Consider the following 18,277-nt stretch of genomic DNA (forward strand, 5'->3'; position numbering starts at 1 on the left):
TTTCTTATGACGACCACTTGTCTAGGGATGCCACCACCCACAATCATTAGTCAAGGAAATCCCCTACAGATTCATCTATGGGACACTCCAATGGAGATTCCTCTTCCAAGACAACTCTAATTTGTGTCAAGCCAACAAGAAAATGACCAGGACAAGCCAGGAGGAACAGCACTGACTATCGAAGACAAAGAGAAGAATGTGTTGCACTGTTTTAGGTCTGCTGCACAGAACAGGGCTCCCAGCTGCTGCCCGGTGCCAGCACAGTGCCCATGTCAGCAGCACGAAGCTCTATGCTGTACCTGCTTATCTTGAAAAAGAGATTCAGATTGGAGCCTGAAGGATTGGTTCTAGATACTTCTTTATAAATTCTCAATTAGGGTTCAAACCACTGGGGTGGGGAAAGAAGAAAGAGGTGGAAAAGGCAAGGGAGAGGGAAAAACCTAACTCTCCAAACTGCCAGATGAGAGTGTTTGAGTGACTCGTTCACATTATGCCAAATCACAGTTTCACAATTCACATGGAATTAGATCTTAATGAAGCAGGCCTGCAGGCTGGGAGCAGAGATAGCTCCCAGATGCGCTCAGAAAGTCGGGCAGCACACAGCGGTGCTTAAGCCTGTGCGACTACACCAGAGCTGGCATTGTTGGCTAGGCTGTGCGACTCTGCACCAGGGGCTGGCATTGTCAGCTAGACTGTGGCACCAGCCTCCTTAGATTAATGGGGGAAATGTTGTCAGTTTGTCCCTCAAGCTTGGAAGCTGCTCATAGGTCATGAAAGGACTGCCTTGGCTGACAGGCGACCCCATCTATGCCTGACCCCAGAATCTGCAGCTGCTCTGCCTGTTGCCTTTCCTGGGGATGCGGTAGGATGCGAAGGGGTTTGCAGGTTACCCTTGACTTCAGAGTCACAGATCCAAGTGTGTCAGTTCCTGCTGGGCCCGTCTGAGATGGACACTCTGGGAGTCATCTAGCATGTCCTGGGAGGCTGGGGAGACCGGAAGCAGGACACTCCTCAACTCACACATCCTAATAACCAGTCTGACATCACGCTGTGGAGGGGATAGGGGCAGATCTAGAGGGAACCAGAAACCAGCCCCCTGATAATATATTGTGAGTCAGCTACTCACTGCTAAGCCCTTGCCCTGGCCAGAACGTGAAGTCTCCCACTGTATGAGAGGACAGTGTTCTCCCCATGGCGCTTTCCTTATAGCTGCACCCATGAGTGATGAACATGACCTGACCTGGAAGAACAGCTTGAATGAGCTCTCCATTTATCTAAGAAGGCTGACACTCGGTTAGAGTCACAGTGCGAGTTCCTGTGCCCTGTAGTACATGTTTAAATAGTGCTGTGCAGGTTGCCTGGCTTTCTAAGCATGATTGTATCCAGCACATAGCTGATAAGATAGATTCCCAGAGAGCAAAAGCTCCCACAATTCACTGTGTCTATTTCCAATAGCGCAGGAACTGGTGACGATGATGCCGTGTGCCCTTCCTGGAACAATATGTTACTGCTTGGCCCTCCCTGATAGGAATCTCTGGGCTCCTACCACTATCTTTCCCAAATTAAAGATAAGGAAACTGAGTCTCACAGGTGTCTAAATGATACATGTGTTAAGTGATGGAGCCATGCCTTGATTTTGAGGCTGGCCTTACTGCCAGCTAATGGTGGCTTTGTTATCACATAGGACATGCCATATGCCTTTTATCTCATATCAAGGTCTCTGCTTTTGTCTGGGCTGCCATGATGGTGAGTTTCTCTCAGTCACTGACACAGAGCAAATGAATCCAGGCCTTGCTTCCTAAACTGTGTTTGCATTTAGACTGTGGCTGTCAGGCAAAGGTGCCCCGAAGGAATATATTAGAAGACATTTAATCAATCACCTTGATCCCCACCAATGCCTCTTTAAAAATTCTTGGCATGAGTTCCTTTTGGAAAGCAATACTGACAGAGATGTCAGAACTGCCAACACCAGCCAAGAGCTGGGGTTTGAGTCTTGCCTGTGCAGCTAACCAGGTCAGCACGGACAGCTCTTCAGCCTTCAGTCGCCCTTAATAGAGGATTACTAACTTGAATGTGGCCTTCTCCAAGCACAGGCTTGGTGGAGGTTGTGGGGAGTAGCTTCAGTGATGGTGGTTACAATTTTGTTTCTTGTGAGATGGATTCAGCTCTATCACCTCTCCCACAATGGCGGGCTACATGGTGCAGTCTTGAGGCATGGAAAACCCAGATCTCCCTGCTTGGCTAGAAAACATCATGGACTCAAACCATCAGAGCAATCTGCCGGAGCATGAAGGCCAAACCCATATGAAGATTCTTCTAACAAAGCTGTGTGTGGAGTAGGAGCCACAGAGGGGGAAGCCTCCAGGGGTGGCCAAGAAAGGGACCAATAATTTCCAGTGGGTTAAAAGAGCAAGAGAAAGTATAAATTCTAAAAGAGGAGGATGGTCACACAGAGGAGGGTGCAGCAAGTTAACCAGCCCAGTGGCCTGCAGCAGAGAGAAAATCAGGTAACAAACACCATGGCCTCTCTGCCTTAGCGGCTGAGCCCATTGGGAAGTCAGATAGTCAGGAAGCACATGGATGGGACTCACACGCTCAGTGGAGTCTGTTATGACAGAGCAGGTCCAAAAGCATCGCACAGCCAGTGTGGACCAGTAGACAGTACTGCAGCATGACCACAGACAGTAGCCACATCTCTACAGGAGGCAGGTAGTGGCTCTGAATGCTGACTCCCCACAGCAGCCCTCAGGGATCCAGAGTGTCAGCACCCACCATGCTCTGTTGTCGGGTCGACTCTCCAGACCTGCACCAGTAAAGGATGGTGTCCAGTAGATCCAAGTAGTGTAGGTTCCAGACTGAGAATGAGCCCTCACTGAGAGGGAAATGAGTCCTTGAGATTAGACATTCACATGTGGGTTCTGGGGACCCTACTGCCCTATCTCCATGCAGTTCTGCACCAAAAAGCTGTACTGTCGCTGGGTTAGGAGATGAAGGCTTGCAGCAGCTGTGCTTTGGTAACATGGAGGCAGTGACGGGCAAACCTTTATAGTAAAAGTAGGGAGGGGCCGGAAGACAGCACGATGCCCATAGTGCTTGCTGTACTTCTTTTAAAAAAACATAAAATGCCAGGGGGGTGGTGCATGCTTTGTGATACTAGCACTTGGGGAGGCAAGACAGGAGGCTCCTTGGGATTTGATGCCTGGGCAGTATTCTTGGTGAACTCCAGCCAATGAGACTCTGCCTCAAAATACAAAGGTGGATGATGGCTCCTGAGGAAAGATAAGGCTGACCTCAGAACACACACACACACACACACACACGTACATGCACACCCACATTCAAATGCACATCCTCTCTCTCTCTCTCTCTCTCTCTCTCTCTCTCTCTCTCTCTCTCTCTTTCACACACACACATTCTCTCTTTCTCTCTCTCTTTTTTGCATACACATTCAAATGTGCATGCTCTCTCTCACACACACATTCAAATACACATGCTTTCTCTTACACATACACACTCACACTCTCTCTTTCTCTCTCTCTCTTTCACACACACACATTCTCTCTTTCTCTCTCTCTTTTTTGCATACACATTCAAATGTGCATGCTCTCTCTCACACACACATTCAAATACACATGCTTTCTCTTACACATACACACTCACACTCTCTCTTTCTCTCTCTCTTTTTCACACACATATACACATTCAAATGCACATGCTCTCTCTCTGTGTGTCTCTCTCCCTCTCTCTTTCCCTCTCTCCTTCTCTCAAACACACACTCAATATAAATAATAGCTTGTTGCGGCTGTGGTGCCGTGTGTGGCCCCTTGCTATTGAACTGATCAAGTTCGGTCTGTGGCTCTCTGGTCTGTGAGTCATAGTTTGGAAGGATGTGGAAGACATGCCTGTGGTCCATGAGGGCATCAGTCTACTGGGGAGGTGGTTGGAAATATGAGGCCTCTAGGGAGACAGATCTTTAGAGGAAGAAAGGAACAACAAGCGCATCTCCTCGGGCCTGCCCAAATCCCAGCAGATGTTGTGGCTGGAGGTGCAGTCTGAGGACTCAGAGTTAAGGCAACTTACATGCAGGGGCTTTTGGTCTTGCCTGCTCCCCATTTGGTGGCTGTGGCAAACTGACTATCAGCATGCCCTATGATCATCACAGAGCTGGAAGTTCAGTGCCCTTGCATAAGAGTACACTAACTTCATCTATAAAATAGAGGCAGGAGGTGTGGGCAGAGTGTGTGAACAGTGTTTCTCCCTCAAGAATAGCTACTGATGTAATTAGATTAGGATTTTCCCACAATGCCTTGGGAAGCTATCCTGCCTATGTGTCTTGATTTGTTGGCTTCCCAAAGAATACGAGGCAAGCTCCAGACGTTTTGTCAATAACTATATGATTAATACCAGCAGTGCCAGCTGCATTTCAAAATTTTGTTTTATTTTGTTTTTTCTATCTGAGTGTGTTCCTGGTGCCCTTGGAAGTAAGAAGAAAGCATTGGAACCCCTGGAACTTTGCCAGATGGTTATGAGCTCCCATGTGGGTGCTGGAAGTTGAACCTGAGTCCTCTAGAAGAGCAGCCAGTGCTCTTAACCAGAGCCTCATCCCAGTCGTGTTTTTAAAGGGTAGTGATAATGGCTGCCCCCATTCCAGAAACTGTGCTGAACAAGTACAGAGACAGACACCCCTATATTAGTAATCACCCATGGTTTGCAAAGGGAGGCAGAGGGCTCATGAGGACAACTCACTGCCCTACAACCACACAGCGACTAAGGGAGGAAATGTGATGCAAACCCAGGCATGTGTAGTGTTGGAGACCAGGTCCCCAGCCCTGGCTGCACAATCATGACAGGCCTTGTCTTGCATCTCTCCTAGTGTCCAGACGGCCGTGGACTGTGGCAGCCGCAGCAGAAAAGAGGAGTAAGTAAGCCCCCATGTAGCTTAGGAAGTCATGGCTCTGTGTGTGCAGCTGGCAAGGAGAAAGTCTGCTTCCACCCAGAGAACTCTCTGCAATGCCTGTGAAGTTCTGGGTCCCTGGTCTAGCATGGGCCTCATGGGAGCACACTCTGTCTACCTGCCTGACTTAGCTCAGACAGAGGGAAGTCAGGGGTGATCATATCACTGTCCCTACACCTTCAGTGGCTCCCTGTTGCCCAGAGAGACCTTTCAGAGAGGCACCTGTGCTCCCTGCTGGCCTCTGATCCTCTGCTTCCTGCTTTCCTACTGTCTGTATCCTGACCTTTCCTGACCTGCACACCTGTGTGGACACTATTCCCACCATGCCTCATCTTCCATGGCAGGGCTAGCTGCCACCCTGATTCACTTTTCCTTCAGGAAGGAAATGGGGGTTCCTTTCTCAATCTGTGAGCCGGCCTTCTGCCCCTCTCTATATGTGGTGATAGAGCCTTCATTTCGTGGCTTCTAACAGTCATATGTATCCCCTCTGCTAGGAAGCCATATTGAGGACAGTATTAATGTCAAACCCCTATCCTGTGGTGATGGACTCAGTGTCACATAAACAAGCCACACATTTGTGCATGTATGGGCCCATGGGCACTTGCATGTGCACACATACATATGAGTAGCTGTGCAGCCCTCCCCTAGCAAAGAGAAGACCCAACTTGCCAAGGTGATCCTCAAAGGGTAAGGGAGAACTGAGGACCTTCACCCCTGCATATCCCATGAACGTATCATTTGGTACAAAATTCAATGGCAAGCTTGACATCTCAGTGTGTGTGTGTGTGTGTGTGTGTGTGTGTGTGCGCGCACACACACACACACATCCCCAAGAGTGCTATGATTAAATCTAAGGGTACTGGGATGAAAGCAAATGAGCTTTCCACCCAGATTTCATCGGGCACCAGTTTGGTGACCTTAGCTACGCTCTAGCTTGGCCCCTCCAAGTGCCAATGCTTCCTCCCATTTCATAGGCCGGTACCAGTTCTCTGTCTACAGCATTGCCTGTAGAATGCTCTGCAGGCCCCAGGCTCACAGTGTGTAGTGATGGTCTGGTTATGGTCCTTACTGTGGTTGCCACTGTGATCAATGTCCTAATTTTGGCTTCTAGGGACAATGTCTCCGTCATCAGCTCCCAGCCAGAGGGTAGTCTACAGTCCTGGATGAGCTGCTCCCTGTCCCTAGCCACAGATGCCGCGAGAACGCCCTCTCGGCAGTTGGCTGTCAGCAGCTCTCTTCTCAGTCCCAGGTAAGAGCCCTGGCCTGTGGCCTGGCTGACGGCTCAAAGGCTAATGCTTACAGGCTGACCTGGGGGACAGGGGACCCACCCCTTCCCAGCTGTGTGGCTGCTTTAAGGGGGTTGCTTGTCCTCTCAGGGGCTGAGAAGTGTGAGTCTGATGCTGGTCACCAACTCACATAGCAGTAAGGATGCAGCTGCCACACAGACATCCACAAGGCATGGAGCATCGGTTATTCTAAACAGTTCAGTGTGGACAAGGAATTCTTTATCGCTGCTCCTGTCTTGGGTGTCACACTAGCGAGTCTTTGGTTTATGAATAAGCATGGTCAGTTACGGTTTTGTTTCACTTTTAGCTTTTGTTTTTGAGTGGAGTCAGAAAGAAAATTGAACTAAAGTCAGGCACGCTGGTTCAGTGCCCTTTATCTCAGCTGCTATGGAGGTTGAGGCAGGGGGATTTCTTGAGCTGAGAAATTTGAAGACACCTTGTGATATGGTGAGCTATAGACTTCACAAGATAAAAAATAAATATCTATTGAGCTATGTTTCTCATGGGAAATTTGATTAAGTTTTGAATGTAGGATTTTATAATCTTGGGGTGGGAGCGACAGCCCAGCAGGACTTGCCTAGAACCGGAGCTCAGTTCCCAGCACCCACACTGAGCAGATCACAGCCGCCTGTAACTTCAGCTCCAGGGACTGAATGGCCTTTTCTGGACCCCCAGGGCAACTGCACTCAAGTGTACATACACAATTTAGACATACAAGCCTACAAATAATTAAGAATACAAAAAAGGTTTTTAATTATTTATTTTATTTTGTGATTATATGATTACATCATTTCCCTCCTCCCTTTTCTCCCTCTGAACTCTCCTACATAACCCTCCTTGTTTTCTTTCAAATTTATGGTTTCTTTCTCATTAATTGTTGTTATGTATGTGTGCGTGCATGCACATGTATTCCTAAATACATGTAGACCGGCTCAGTCCGAATAAAGCCAGTTGTATGTGTATATTTTCAGGGCTGACCATTTGGTATTGGATGCTCAGCTGGTGTGCTCTGCTCTGCTCTGGGAAAGATGATTTATCATGCTCTCAGCATTCCTTGGTTGCCTCCAGTTCTCTGTGTAGGGTTGAGGCCTCATGGTCCCCGCCCACACACTACCATCCACTTTAGCATGTCTATTGGGGTCATTCTTGTCAGGTCATGTTTGGGCATATGCCAAGGCATGGTATGGCTGGGTCATATAGTAGATTTATGTTAAGTTTTTTGAGGGTTCTTCACACTAATAACCATAGTGGCTTCACCAGTTTGCAGTCCTACCTATGGCTTAGTGATAACTCAAAGTAGGATGCCCACAAATCTGTGAGATTGCCAGTAGCAGAACTCCTCATTGGATGTCACAGTCTTTCCCCAGCGGCGTGACTTCTGTCCTTTGCTCTCTGCATTTCCGCTGTGTTTCTCTTATTTTCCCTTGCAAGGGTGACCCTGGTGTGATCAGGGCCTAATGTCTGTGAGTCAGAAACAATGGGTCCAGCAGATATGAAATTAAGATGAACCACTCCCTGCTGCTGTGGTGGCAGAGGGACCAGAGTGACAGATGGGAAAGCCACCACCATATGGAACAGACCCAGACAAGCCCAATCTGCTCTGACCGCCTTTGCCCGGAAGTGGGGTGTCTCAGGAAAACGACTAGGTGGAGCCTTGCAGACCCTTGTTGGGACATGCTCAGCCAATGGCAACTGCCTGAAGAATATCTCAGGTTGAAATATCTGATGCAAGAAACATTAAATTGAGGTGCTTAGAATGTGGACACATGGGCCCCTCACAAGGCCCAGGTTGTCTGATTATATCAGTATAGAGAAAAGGGAAGAGGATACGTCTTCCCTTCCGCTGAGTCCACTGTCCGTGGTAGAGAAGTCAGAAAGTGGTGGCCTTGTCTGAGGACCCAGCACCAATCACTGTGCTCCAAGGTGTTTGGCCTCCATTTGCATAAGAGAGAGGGGGTGGGGGTCAATGCATGGTCTGCACGCAGAGCTCACAATTCCAATCCTTTATCATGAGTTGGGCAAGTCACTTGACTACTCTGCTCTTGTGCCCTCGTGAGGAAGTCAGGGCCGTTGTCAGGTATCATAAGATGAAGACTGAACGAGCTGACTTCCAGAGCTGGCATCTAGAAAGAGCTCTGCCAGGTGCTGTGTTAAGAACACGAGCATCTACCTGTTGCCCTGAGGAATCCCAGGAGGTGGCTGATTCTGCTCACTTGTTACAGAAGGTCCGAGGACCACAGAGGGTGAGCATGTCTGACCCTCATTCAGGCAGAGCATCTCCGGAGGCCCCAGACAATGCCCTCCAGTATCTCCTGAGCTCCCTGCTCTGCCCCCTGCTAGTCCTGGGTCAAGCCAGCTGTATCCAGCATGGAGGTGTATGTGCTGGCACATTTGCAGTAAGGGACCCTTGCCCATAGCCTTTATGTCTGTGTCCCCAGGGCTGGTTTGCAAGCTATAGTCCATAAATACTCTCTAAGAAAATGAATAACTGACCAGAGTACAGAGTTTGGAGAAGAAATATGAATTATATTTGGCAATAGTTTACTATTTGCTGTGACCAGAGAGGGCCAGTAATTCACTCAGTGTCTCACATCAAACAAGGGGAAAGGCCTGGCTTTGAACCTAGGTGTGAATTCCTCCAATGCCGCTGTCTGTGCATGCCTCACTGCAAATTGCTCACCTGGTAGAGAATTCTAGAATCAATTATTCACGATAACTATGCCTAAGGATTAATATGCAACACAGTCAGGAGCGCTTAGGTAAGGGCTTGCTTGATGCCAGACTCCAGGTATAAAGTCCTGAAATGCTGGAATGTTTTCTTTATTTTTTTAAATTATCTTACTACTATTTTATTCTTTAAAAGTTTCATATTATGTTATTCAATTCAATTCATATTCATGTTATACTATATATATATTCATTATATACATCCACCAGTACCTCCTTCCAGCTCCCCAGAATGGCCCACCTAAGCTCCCTCCCAGCTTCTACCCCACAGCCTGCACAGTACCATTAGCCACAGGAGAGAATTTCCTGGTTTCTCTATGGTTTTCACCTGAACTGACTGGTGCCCTCAGCAACAGGGTCTTACTGTGTAGTTAGGATGGACATCCAAGAGCAGTGCTGATAGCTCTTGCAGGTTTGGGGGTCTCTGAGTCCTCCCTGACTCATGACTGCTAAGGAGGTGTCCCATGCCTGGCTATGACAATTCCACTTTACACGTCTTCTAGAAATCACATTGTCTACCATGTACAGGAGTGTCTGTTTAAACTGGTGTGTGTGTGCCTGTGTGGTGTATCATATTTTCTTAATTAACTTACAAACTAGTGGATTTCCAAGGCTTCCTCATGTACCCTTGGCTTTTATTATCCTTCCCCCAACACCCACACACTCTCTCCTCTCCAATATTCCTCTCTCTGCTTAACCTTTAACCCTGTGGTTTTTTTCTCTCTCTTTCCATGGCACCTGTATTCTGTTGTCCCCTCTGGATGACTATTTCCTTTCACCGGAAGATCCTAGGTTTCCATGCAGGTTTTTCAGGCGCCCTTCATTTTGGTTAAGCCTTCCCCTCCTATGCTTGAGCCTTTCTGTCCTCACTCTTCCTCTGCCCTTCCCTTTTGCTTGTATTTTCCCATCCCATCTCTCTTTGCTGTCCACCCCAGGAACCTGTTTCTCGTTTCTCAGCTTCCATTTGTATCAGGTTAAGCATACAAAACAAAAGATTCAAAGAGAGGGCTCTCGTGAGTGGGAGTATGTGAGGTATGACTTTCGTGTTTCCAGTTCCATCCATTTATTTGTAAATTTCTTGATTTTATTTTTCTTTACAGCTGAGTAATATTGCCCTGTGTATTTCCACATCTTCCTCACCTACTCTTACTGATGGATATCTACGCTCGCTCCACTCCCTAGCTGCTAAGAATAGAGCAGCAATGAACATGGCTAAGCAGGCATCCCCATAGTCGGAGAGAGTCTTTCGGTTGCTTGGCTAGGGGTGGGAGACCGTTTTGAGAAACTTCTGCACTGTTATCCAGTGGCTGCACTAGTTCCCACTTCCACTAACACTGTGGCCACCTGTGGTTCTCAGCTCAGTCATTCTGACTTGAAACCCTTCCTTGAAGCGTGTTTATAACTGAAAATTCTGCAGAGCTATTGTTGGAAGAGAACCCTGACATGATTTAGTTCAATGTGTCCACTATAAAGGTAGAGAAACTGAGGCCTGCCAATGAAAATCTGTCACCCAAATCGATTGTAAGGGCTGGCTCAAAGGACTTTCATTTGCGTGTATCTCTCATCTATCTATCTCATCTGTCTGTCTGTCTACATCTATGTATGTATGTATGTATGTATGTATGTGTGTGTGTATGTATGTATGTATGTATCTATCTATCTATCTATCTATCTATCTATCTATCTATCTATCTATCTATCTACTTACCTACCTACCTATCTATGTTTACAAACCTGTCTACCTATGCTGGGGCTACAGCACCCCCAAGGTAGCCTCTGAATGAATACATCTTAAGGCTGAGATCCTTTCCCCATTTACAGACCAGGATCTCAGTTGAGGAGTGATTAAGAGAGTTTTGCACATCAAGAAAGTCTCCCACAGGCATGCCCAGAAACCCGTTATCACAGGTAACCACCAGTCAAAAACTATGAACAATGAATATGCTAATTACCGAGGGAATATGCTAACTGCCTGGTGGGTATGCTAACCACCTGGTGAATATGCTGATCACCTTGTTGATATGCTAACCACCTGGTTAATATGCTAATAATCTGGTGAATATGCTAATCACAGTGTCTATTTCTCTGTCCTCTCTGATCACAATACAGAGACTTTCTCCACGTGGGTTCCTATCACACAGAATTTTAGACTCCTTTCCTTCTACAAGGGACTAGAATTTAAACCTATGTGCAGTTTCAGATAACTATTTGTGGCTGGATTTAAAGTATCTAAGCTGAGAGTTTTAAAAAGAAACATCCACTAGAAAAAAATTGAATAACAATAAATATTACTATTATGAAAAAAAGGACAATATTAGGTTTTGTCTGAAAAACTTAGACGATAAAAGAAAGGATACCATCAAACCTGTATCAGATAAAAGGTTGATTTCCTGTTGCTGTGAATAAAACCAAATGAATCATCTTAGGATCATTTTACACATGGGTGTGCATGACTGTTCATCTTAAATCACTCAATATTTTAAAAAACCAAGAAGCTAAGGATACAACAGAAGAACACCCCCTACCACTCCCTAACCTTCACTCCCCCCGAAAGGGTCCATCCCTCTTCAGTTTGGTGGGCACCCTTCCATGCCTTTCTCTGCATACTTACTTACAAATGTCTCTTACACTCACAGCCGAGAGCGCTTCTGTGAGCTTTCAGAAGGCATAACTGTGTGGCGTGTGCTCCTCATGACATGGTATTTCCATCCACAGTTGCCTGGGGCTCCTTCCTTACAGGCCCTGACTCTATCTCGTCTTCTTGAATCCCCATGGGAGAGGCTTTATCTAACTGTGATGCCGTAGTTCAGCCTTTGGGGCTTCTTAGATGTTTGTCACAGTCTTGTCAGGCTCCTACAAGCTGATTCCCTGGGTTAAGGGCGCTTGACTGTCACAAAATCAGCACCATGCCCACCATAGACAGGGGAGGGTTCCCACACACCTGTGCTTGGCAGGACTCCATAAATGAGCTTCTTGGACTCTTCCAGTTTTGCTGAAAAAAGAAGGTCACTCTAAGAACAGGAGAGAGAGGGCAGACTTCCTCCAGGAGCTGAGAGCATTGCCATGTTATTTACAAGAGGACGTCAACGCCAGAGAAATACACCCAAAGCTTTGTGACTTATGGCCAGCTGGGACCAGGCAGCTGCCACTGATAAATGTGAGCCCTGCTGGAGGCAGACACTAAATTACCTCCGCGCCCCAGAGGGGCAGCTTATGTCTTGGTGGCAACAGTTGACTTGGTTCGGGAACACCTTCAGAACATCTGGCAGGGGTGCTTCCGTGGCTGACCAGGGGTGGCGGGGATGGGAGCTGCCGCTACCTGAGTCCTGCTATGCCCATCACCTGCTCTGGCCCTCTGAGACTGTCCCCTGTTGGAACCTGTTCAAGTAAGTGTCTCTCTCACTTCCTTGCTTTTGTCTCTAGGACACTGGGATTCCCAAGGAGGGTAACCCTTTATTCCTGCCCCTCACTCCACACCCAACAGAACCCCAGCCTCAGTCACAGGTTGTGTTATGTGCTGACAATCCCCAGCCACCTGCACACAGTGCTCAGTGGTGAGAAGTTAACACTCTGTTCCATGTAGCATCCTGCCCTCTTCTGCGTCCTTCCCTTTCCTCCCTCCCTGCTCTAGGGCCCTCTCCTTCCTGTCTTGTCCATCACTTCACAGTCTGACTGATTCCTTTCTTCCTCTGTTCACATCCAGACTTTTTGAAAAGGAGGCCTACAAGTCTCCTCTTTACTTCCTCTCTCCATTTATGTGCCTCAGTTTACCTCATCATTTCACTGGAACTTCCTTTGTTTTTTGTTTGTTTGGTTATTTTTGTTTTCTTTCTTTCTTCCTTTTTTCCTTCCTTCCTTCCTTCCTTCCTTCCTTCCTTCCTTCCTTCCTTCTCTTCTTTTCTTTTCTTTTTTTCCTCTGTGTAGCCTTGCCTGTCCTGGGACTTACTACATAGACCAGGCTGGCCTTGAACTCACAGAGAACTGTCTGCTTCTGCCTCCCCAGTTCTGGGATTGAAGTTGTGCGCCACCATGAACTTTCTTATCATGTCAGCAGCTTCTAGAGAGGCGCAGTAGAGCCCCACTCCCCACCTGTCTTTTTTCTTGGCGATCCTTCAGTGTCAGAAGATCCAGCTCTCGGTAGCCATGCCAACATCTCTCCTCCCAGGTGCCCTTCAAACACCTTTTTTGGGGTTTTGGTCTCTTCTTTTCTACTCCTCCCCAAAATGCTGGTGTACCCAGGTACTGTCACCCACATGGCTCTTTCTCTCCTTACCTGAACAGCTGTTCATTCTCTTGTGACTTTGACTCCCCAGCTACAAGTGTTCGAGTCCAGTACAGTGACTCTTGTGTTACCCCAGACTTTGAACTTCTTCAGCTGGAGTACCCCAGTCTTTCAGGAGTGTGTCTCTCATACCTGCTGTCCCCTAAGATGTGCTGATGGCAGTCGTCCCTCCCACCCACCTGTGTCACCCATGCCGCGGGGGTTCTTCCAGTCATCAGTCCACTCCGGCTGTAGCCCTTGATTCACCTCAGCTTCTTGTCCCCGTTTCAGCTGGTCCCTTGCACTCACAGCTACCCCAACACCTGGCATCCGTGATTGTCATTCCTCTCCTGGACTCTGGCAAAGTCTTTGCAACCTGCCCTCCTCTATCTCCTCCTCTGTACTTCAGCCTGAGTGGTCCCTCCACAATGGTAATCTGGTTTCCATGGCACAGGCCAAATCTGGCCTTCATCTTGTTTTTGTCAATAAAGTTTTACTAAATCACAGCCTTGCCCACTGTTGGCTTATGATCAACTGCCTTGACATATGCCCTATGGAGCAATGTTCAAATGTGAAAGCTAGCTGACGGTGCCATCCAGGGAACACTTGCCTCTGATTATGGTGTCACCTTCTCCCTTTTTCCCTTGTGACTTTGCGGCCTTTCTAATGCCTGCTGCTTTGTTCCTGTTTACTCTCTGGCTGTCTTTGCTCTAGTGTGGTCACACTGCCCATGTTTCTTTATTATATCTTTTCTTTTTTCGCCTTACGACTCAGCTCATATATCTCCTGTCTTGGAATCCACCTCTGAGTCCTTGGCGAGCCAGATGCTCCTCCACTGTGCCTCCCAAATGTCCCTCAACCAGTTCCGGCACTCGCTCTACCATGCAGATGAGCTCTGGATGCTGCTGGCCTGACACTGGACTCTGAACTCCAAAGGCTCCAAGCCTTGTCTTTGGTTTTCTGGGCCTCACCATATAGTATAGTGTCAGGCTCATAATCAGTGCTTAAAAATAGCCACTGACCAGGGAAGTGCCTGGGGAACAGATATCTGAAGGCCCCTCACTGGTCAGTTAAAAGGATTATGCTGCTATCCAGAGCCAAGGGCCTGCGGGACCTGCTGAGTCCTGTCACAGAGTAAGGACATGCGGGACCCACTGTGTCCTGTCACAGAGTAAGGACATGCGGGACCTGCTGAGTCCTGTCACAGAGTAAGGGCATGCGGGACCCGCCATGTCCTGTCACAGAGTAAGGACATGCAGGACCCACCGCCTCCTGTCACAGAGTAAGGGCATGCGGGACCCACCGCGTCCTGTCACAGAGTAAGGGCATGCGGGACCTGCTGAGTCCTGTCATAGAGTAAGGGCATGCGGGACCTGCCACGTCCTGTCACAGAGTAAGGGCATGCGGGACCCGCCATGTCCTGTCATAGAGTAAGGTCATGCTGGCATTCACAAACTCACAACCAAAAACTGTCCCCAGCCTGTGGTCTTCATCCCAGACTGAGCCAGGGATTCTTGGAGCAGGAGGTCAGGGCTAGATATATAGTGGTACCCCATCTCTCTCAGTAGGGAAATGGGGCATTGGTGAGCTCTGTTCGAATTATAATGGGTTTAGTTTATTTGAGGACATCTAGCTAAGTGACGATTCAAAAAACATTTGTGGCTCTGCCTGGAGTCCTGGGCAAGGCTTTCTGGTGGAAATACGTGATGTGAAAAGAGGCTTGAGTTACTCAAACAAACAGGAAAAATGTATTATCCCTTCTAAGGAGAGGCACTGGTGACCCGTCAGTCATCCACGGTCAGCACTGGTGACCTGTCAGTCATCCATGGTCAGCACTGGTGACCCGTCAGTCATCCACGGTCAGCACTGGTGACCCGTCAGTCATCCACGGTCAGCACTGGTGACCTGTCAGTCATCCATGGTCAGCACTGCTGACCCATTAGTCAACCATGGTCAGCACTGGTGACCTGTCAGTCATCCACGGTCAGCACTGGTGACCTGTCAGTCATCCACGGTCAGCACTGGTGACCTGTCAGTCATCCATGGTCAGCACTTGTGACCTGTCAGTCATCCATGGTCAGTGTTGGTGACCTGTCAGTCATCCACAGTCAGCACTAGTGACCTGTCAGTCATCCACGGTCAGCGCTGGTGACCCGTCAGTCATCCATGGTCAGCACTAGTGACCTGTCAGTCATCCACGGTCAGCACTAGTGACCTGTCAGTCATCCACGGTCAGCGCTGCTGACCTATCAGTCATCCACGGTCAGCAATTGTGACCTGTCAGTCATCCATGGTCAGCACTGCTGACCCATTAGTCAACCATGGTCAGCACTGGTGACCTGTCAGTCATCCACGGTCAGCGCTGGTGACCCGTCAGTCATCCAAGGTCAGCACTGCTGACCTGTCAGTCATCCACGGTCAGCGCTGGTGACCCACCAGTCATCCACGGTCAGTGCTGGTGACCTGTCAGTCATCCATGGTCAGCGCTGGTGACCCACTAGTCATCCACGGTCAGTGCTGGTGACCTGTCAGTCATCCATGGTCAGCGCTGGTGACCTGTCAGTCATCCACGGTCAGCGCTGGTGACCTGTCAGTCATCCAGGGTCCATGCTGGGGTCCTGTCAGTCAGCACACAGTCATTGCTGATTACTTGAGGTCAGTCCATAATCAACACTGAGGCATTTTGGGTTCTCCCTGGGCTCACACCTGTGGATGGTCCCAGCATGTTGGGCTGGTGGTGGTCACAATATGAAGGGTTCTACCTCACACAGTCATGGAGCTCTTAATTGCTATGCGATCCCCTCTGATTACTGCTGTGCTTACTGAATGGATTGCCTCAGTCTGGCTAAAAGATGGCATTGCAACTTTACTCCTTCCTTGGGGGGGGGGGTGCTTCCTTCTATAAACACTCTGCCCATACTCTTGGCTTGGTATTTTTTTTATTTAAAGAAAATAATCCAGTTAGACACCAGCACTACCACCCCACCCTGCCCCACTTGGTTTTATTTTATTTGTCTGCCTTGAATTAGTAAAAATCTAAATTACAGGGTATTGTTTGTTAAGTAAAGTTGTATTACTCAAGGAAATGCAATTACTCTGCCCCAGACTAAAGCCAAGGACCTGTCAGGAGGGCTGTTTCCATGATTAGATAAGACTCATTTGTAATTAGCTCATTAATTATAGATATGTGGATGGAAGATGGGTCTTAGCTAAAAAGCTCGTTCTCAAAGAAGGCTTTAGTTGTCTCTGCCTACCCTAGGTCTATAGCTCAGTGTTTACCCTCTCTGTGTTCCTAGAATCAAAGCCCAGGATGATTTAATACACTCTGAACATCCTTAGCAACCGGGCCTCTCATGAAGAGGTTGCATGTCTTTCTAGGGAGTGGAGGGTCTTTAGAGACCCATCGGTACTGGGGACAGTTGAATGGGTAAAGTGCTTTCCCACATAGAAGCCAGGCAGGCATGGTGGCCAGCTCAGGAGGTGGAAACCTAGGAGCCCTGCCTGACATCTAAGCTAAGCAAACAGACAAACCCTGGGTTCAGAGAGACCCAGACTCAGCATCTAAGATAGAGAGAGGCTCTAGAAGACTTCATTCTCTGTCAGTCTTAGACCACCACAGGCATGTGCTTACACATCTGCACACATGTGCATCCACACACATGCAAAAGTGAGTGACAGGTTTGGGGAGGTGGCTAGGGCTCATGGCCAGCCATACTAGCCTAGTTAGTGAGTTCTAGGTTGAGTGAGACACACACACCCATGCACACGCACACACTCACACATGTGCATGCGCGCGCACACACACACACATACACACATACAGACACACAAATCTGAGCCTCACCTAAATGAACTTCCAACTTATACAAAACCATAGGAATCAATTGTTAGTGAACCTCCTCTTGGAGTCTGATTGTTAAATAAACTTATAATTGAAATGTTATGAAATACTATTAAATGCAAGCAGGTACAACTTGACAAAATATTCAAAAACTGATCAAAGCCTGTCAAGTAAGTCAGGATTGGGCAACACCGGTGCCCCTCAAACCTGCTTGGCGTCATTCAAGTCCTGGCCCCCTCCCTCTGCAGAGGTGACCTCCCAATGCTGGCTTCTGATGCCTCTATCACACAGGCCTGACTTTGAACTTGATGGAAGTCCCTGATGTGTGTGCTTCCTGCACCAGGCGTCTGCCCTTCCATGTTTGTGTTTAGTCTGTGAGGTTGGTCGGCAGTGTTGTGCATGGTGACAACCTGTCCCATCCCGGATGCTGTCATCAGGCTTAGGGCTAGGTAACATCATAGTAACTTTCCCAGGAAATCTGCATCTCTTCCCGGGGACAAGGCTGGCCATGTGGGGACGGTTGCTACTTGTCTCCAGTATGTAGAGATGGGAGACACTGCCAGACATCTTAGGACCCACATGATGGCACCCCTTCTACCGGAAGGAAGCTTGCCCTCTGATGTTCGGCTGTGAATAAGTAGTAATTTTGTTATTCTTGGTTCGGAACCATCTGAGACATCACCACCACCTTCCTGTCACGTGGTTTTCCTCCTTGCACTGGGAGTGGTTCATTTTGATAAAGTTAGCCCAATTGTCAGCAGAGTGCTCCCAACAGCTGTGATGGAGGCTGGCCCCAACAGCTGTGGCGCGGAGGCTGCCTTCCCCCACAGATGTTGCACATGCTTACAGGTCAAAGGCCAGGGCAACCTCGCTGGTTACAGCCCCCCTTTGTTTGGCCTAACACAACCCCTCCTCTTGACTCCAGTGTGGGAATCCTGTCTTGCTATGGTGGCCTCCAGCTCTCTCCTGGTCTTCAGCCAGCACTTGGGTGACCTTCATTCAGTCTCTCTGCTTCTTCTTCGACTTTCTGGTCAGGTAGCCTGGCAAACAGGTTTCTCTGAAACATCTGTGAGCATTTAGGTTCTTTCTAGTTGAGCACTGCCAGGAGAGGCGCTGTTGCAGTGAGCGACTGGGCGCATGCGCTCTGCTGCAGGGTGATGCAGTTCTGGGAAGGGTGCAGCCCAGGGGTCCCAGGAACACTGCAGTTC

The 18,277-nt window shown here is 48.4% G+C and overlaps 1 protein-coding gene across 2 annotated transcripts in view; it reads left to right on the forward strand.

Moving 5' to 3' along the window:
- The window catches only part of Myo18b (myosin XVIIIB), a 220,279-nt gene that overhangs the window by 187,002 nt on the left and 15,000 nt on the right, over nucleotides 1-18,277 (forward strand). The window contains exons 41-42 of one of the 2 annotated variants that reach the window (XM_075983418.1): nucleotides 4,874-4,918; nucleotides 6,066-6,203. In XM_075983418.1, the coding sequence (XP_075839533.1) occupies nucleotides 4,874-4,918; nucleotides 6,066-6,203 (183 nt within the window). The remainder of the gene's footprint in view (nucleotides 1-4,873; nucleotides 4,919-6,065; nucleotides 6,204-18,277) is intronic. The other variant, XM_075983429.1, reaches the window with a different exon arrangement.

This window comes from Microtus pennsylvanicus, chromosome 1 (genome assembly GCF_037038515.1).
Source record: "Microtus pennsylvanicus isolate mMicPen1 chromosome 1, mMicPen1.hap1, whole genome shotgun sequence".
Classification (NCBI taxonomy): Eukaryota; Metazoa; Chordata; class Mammalia; order Rodentia; family Cricetidae; genus Microtus; species Microtus pennsylvanicus.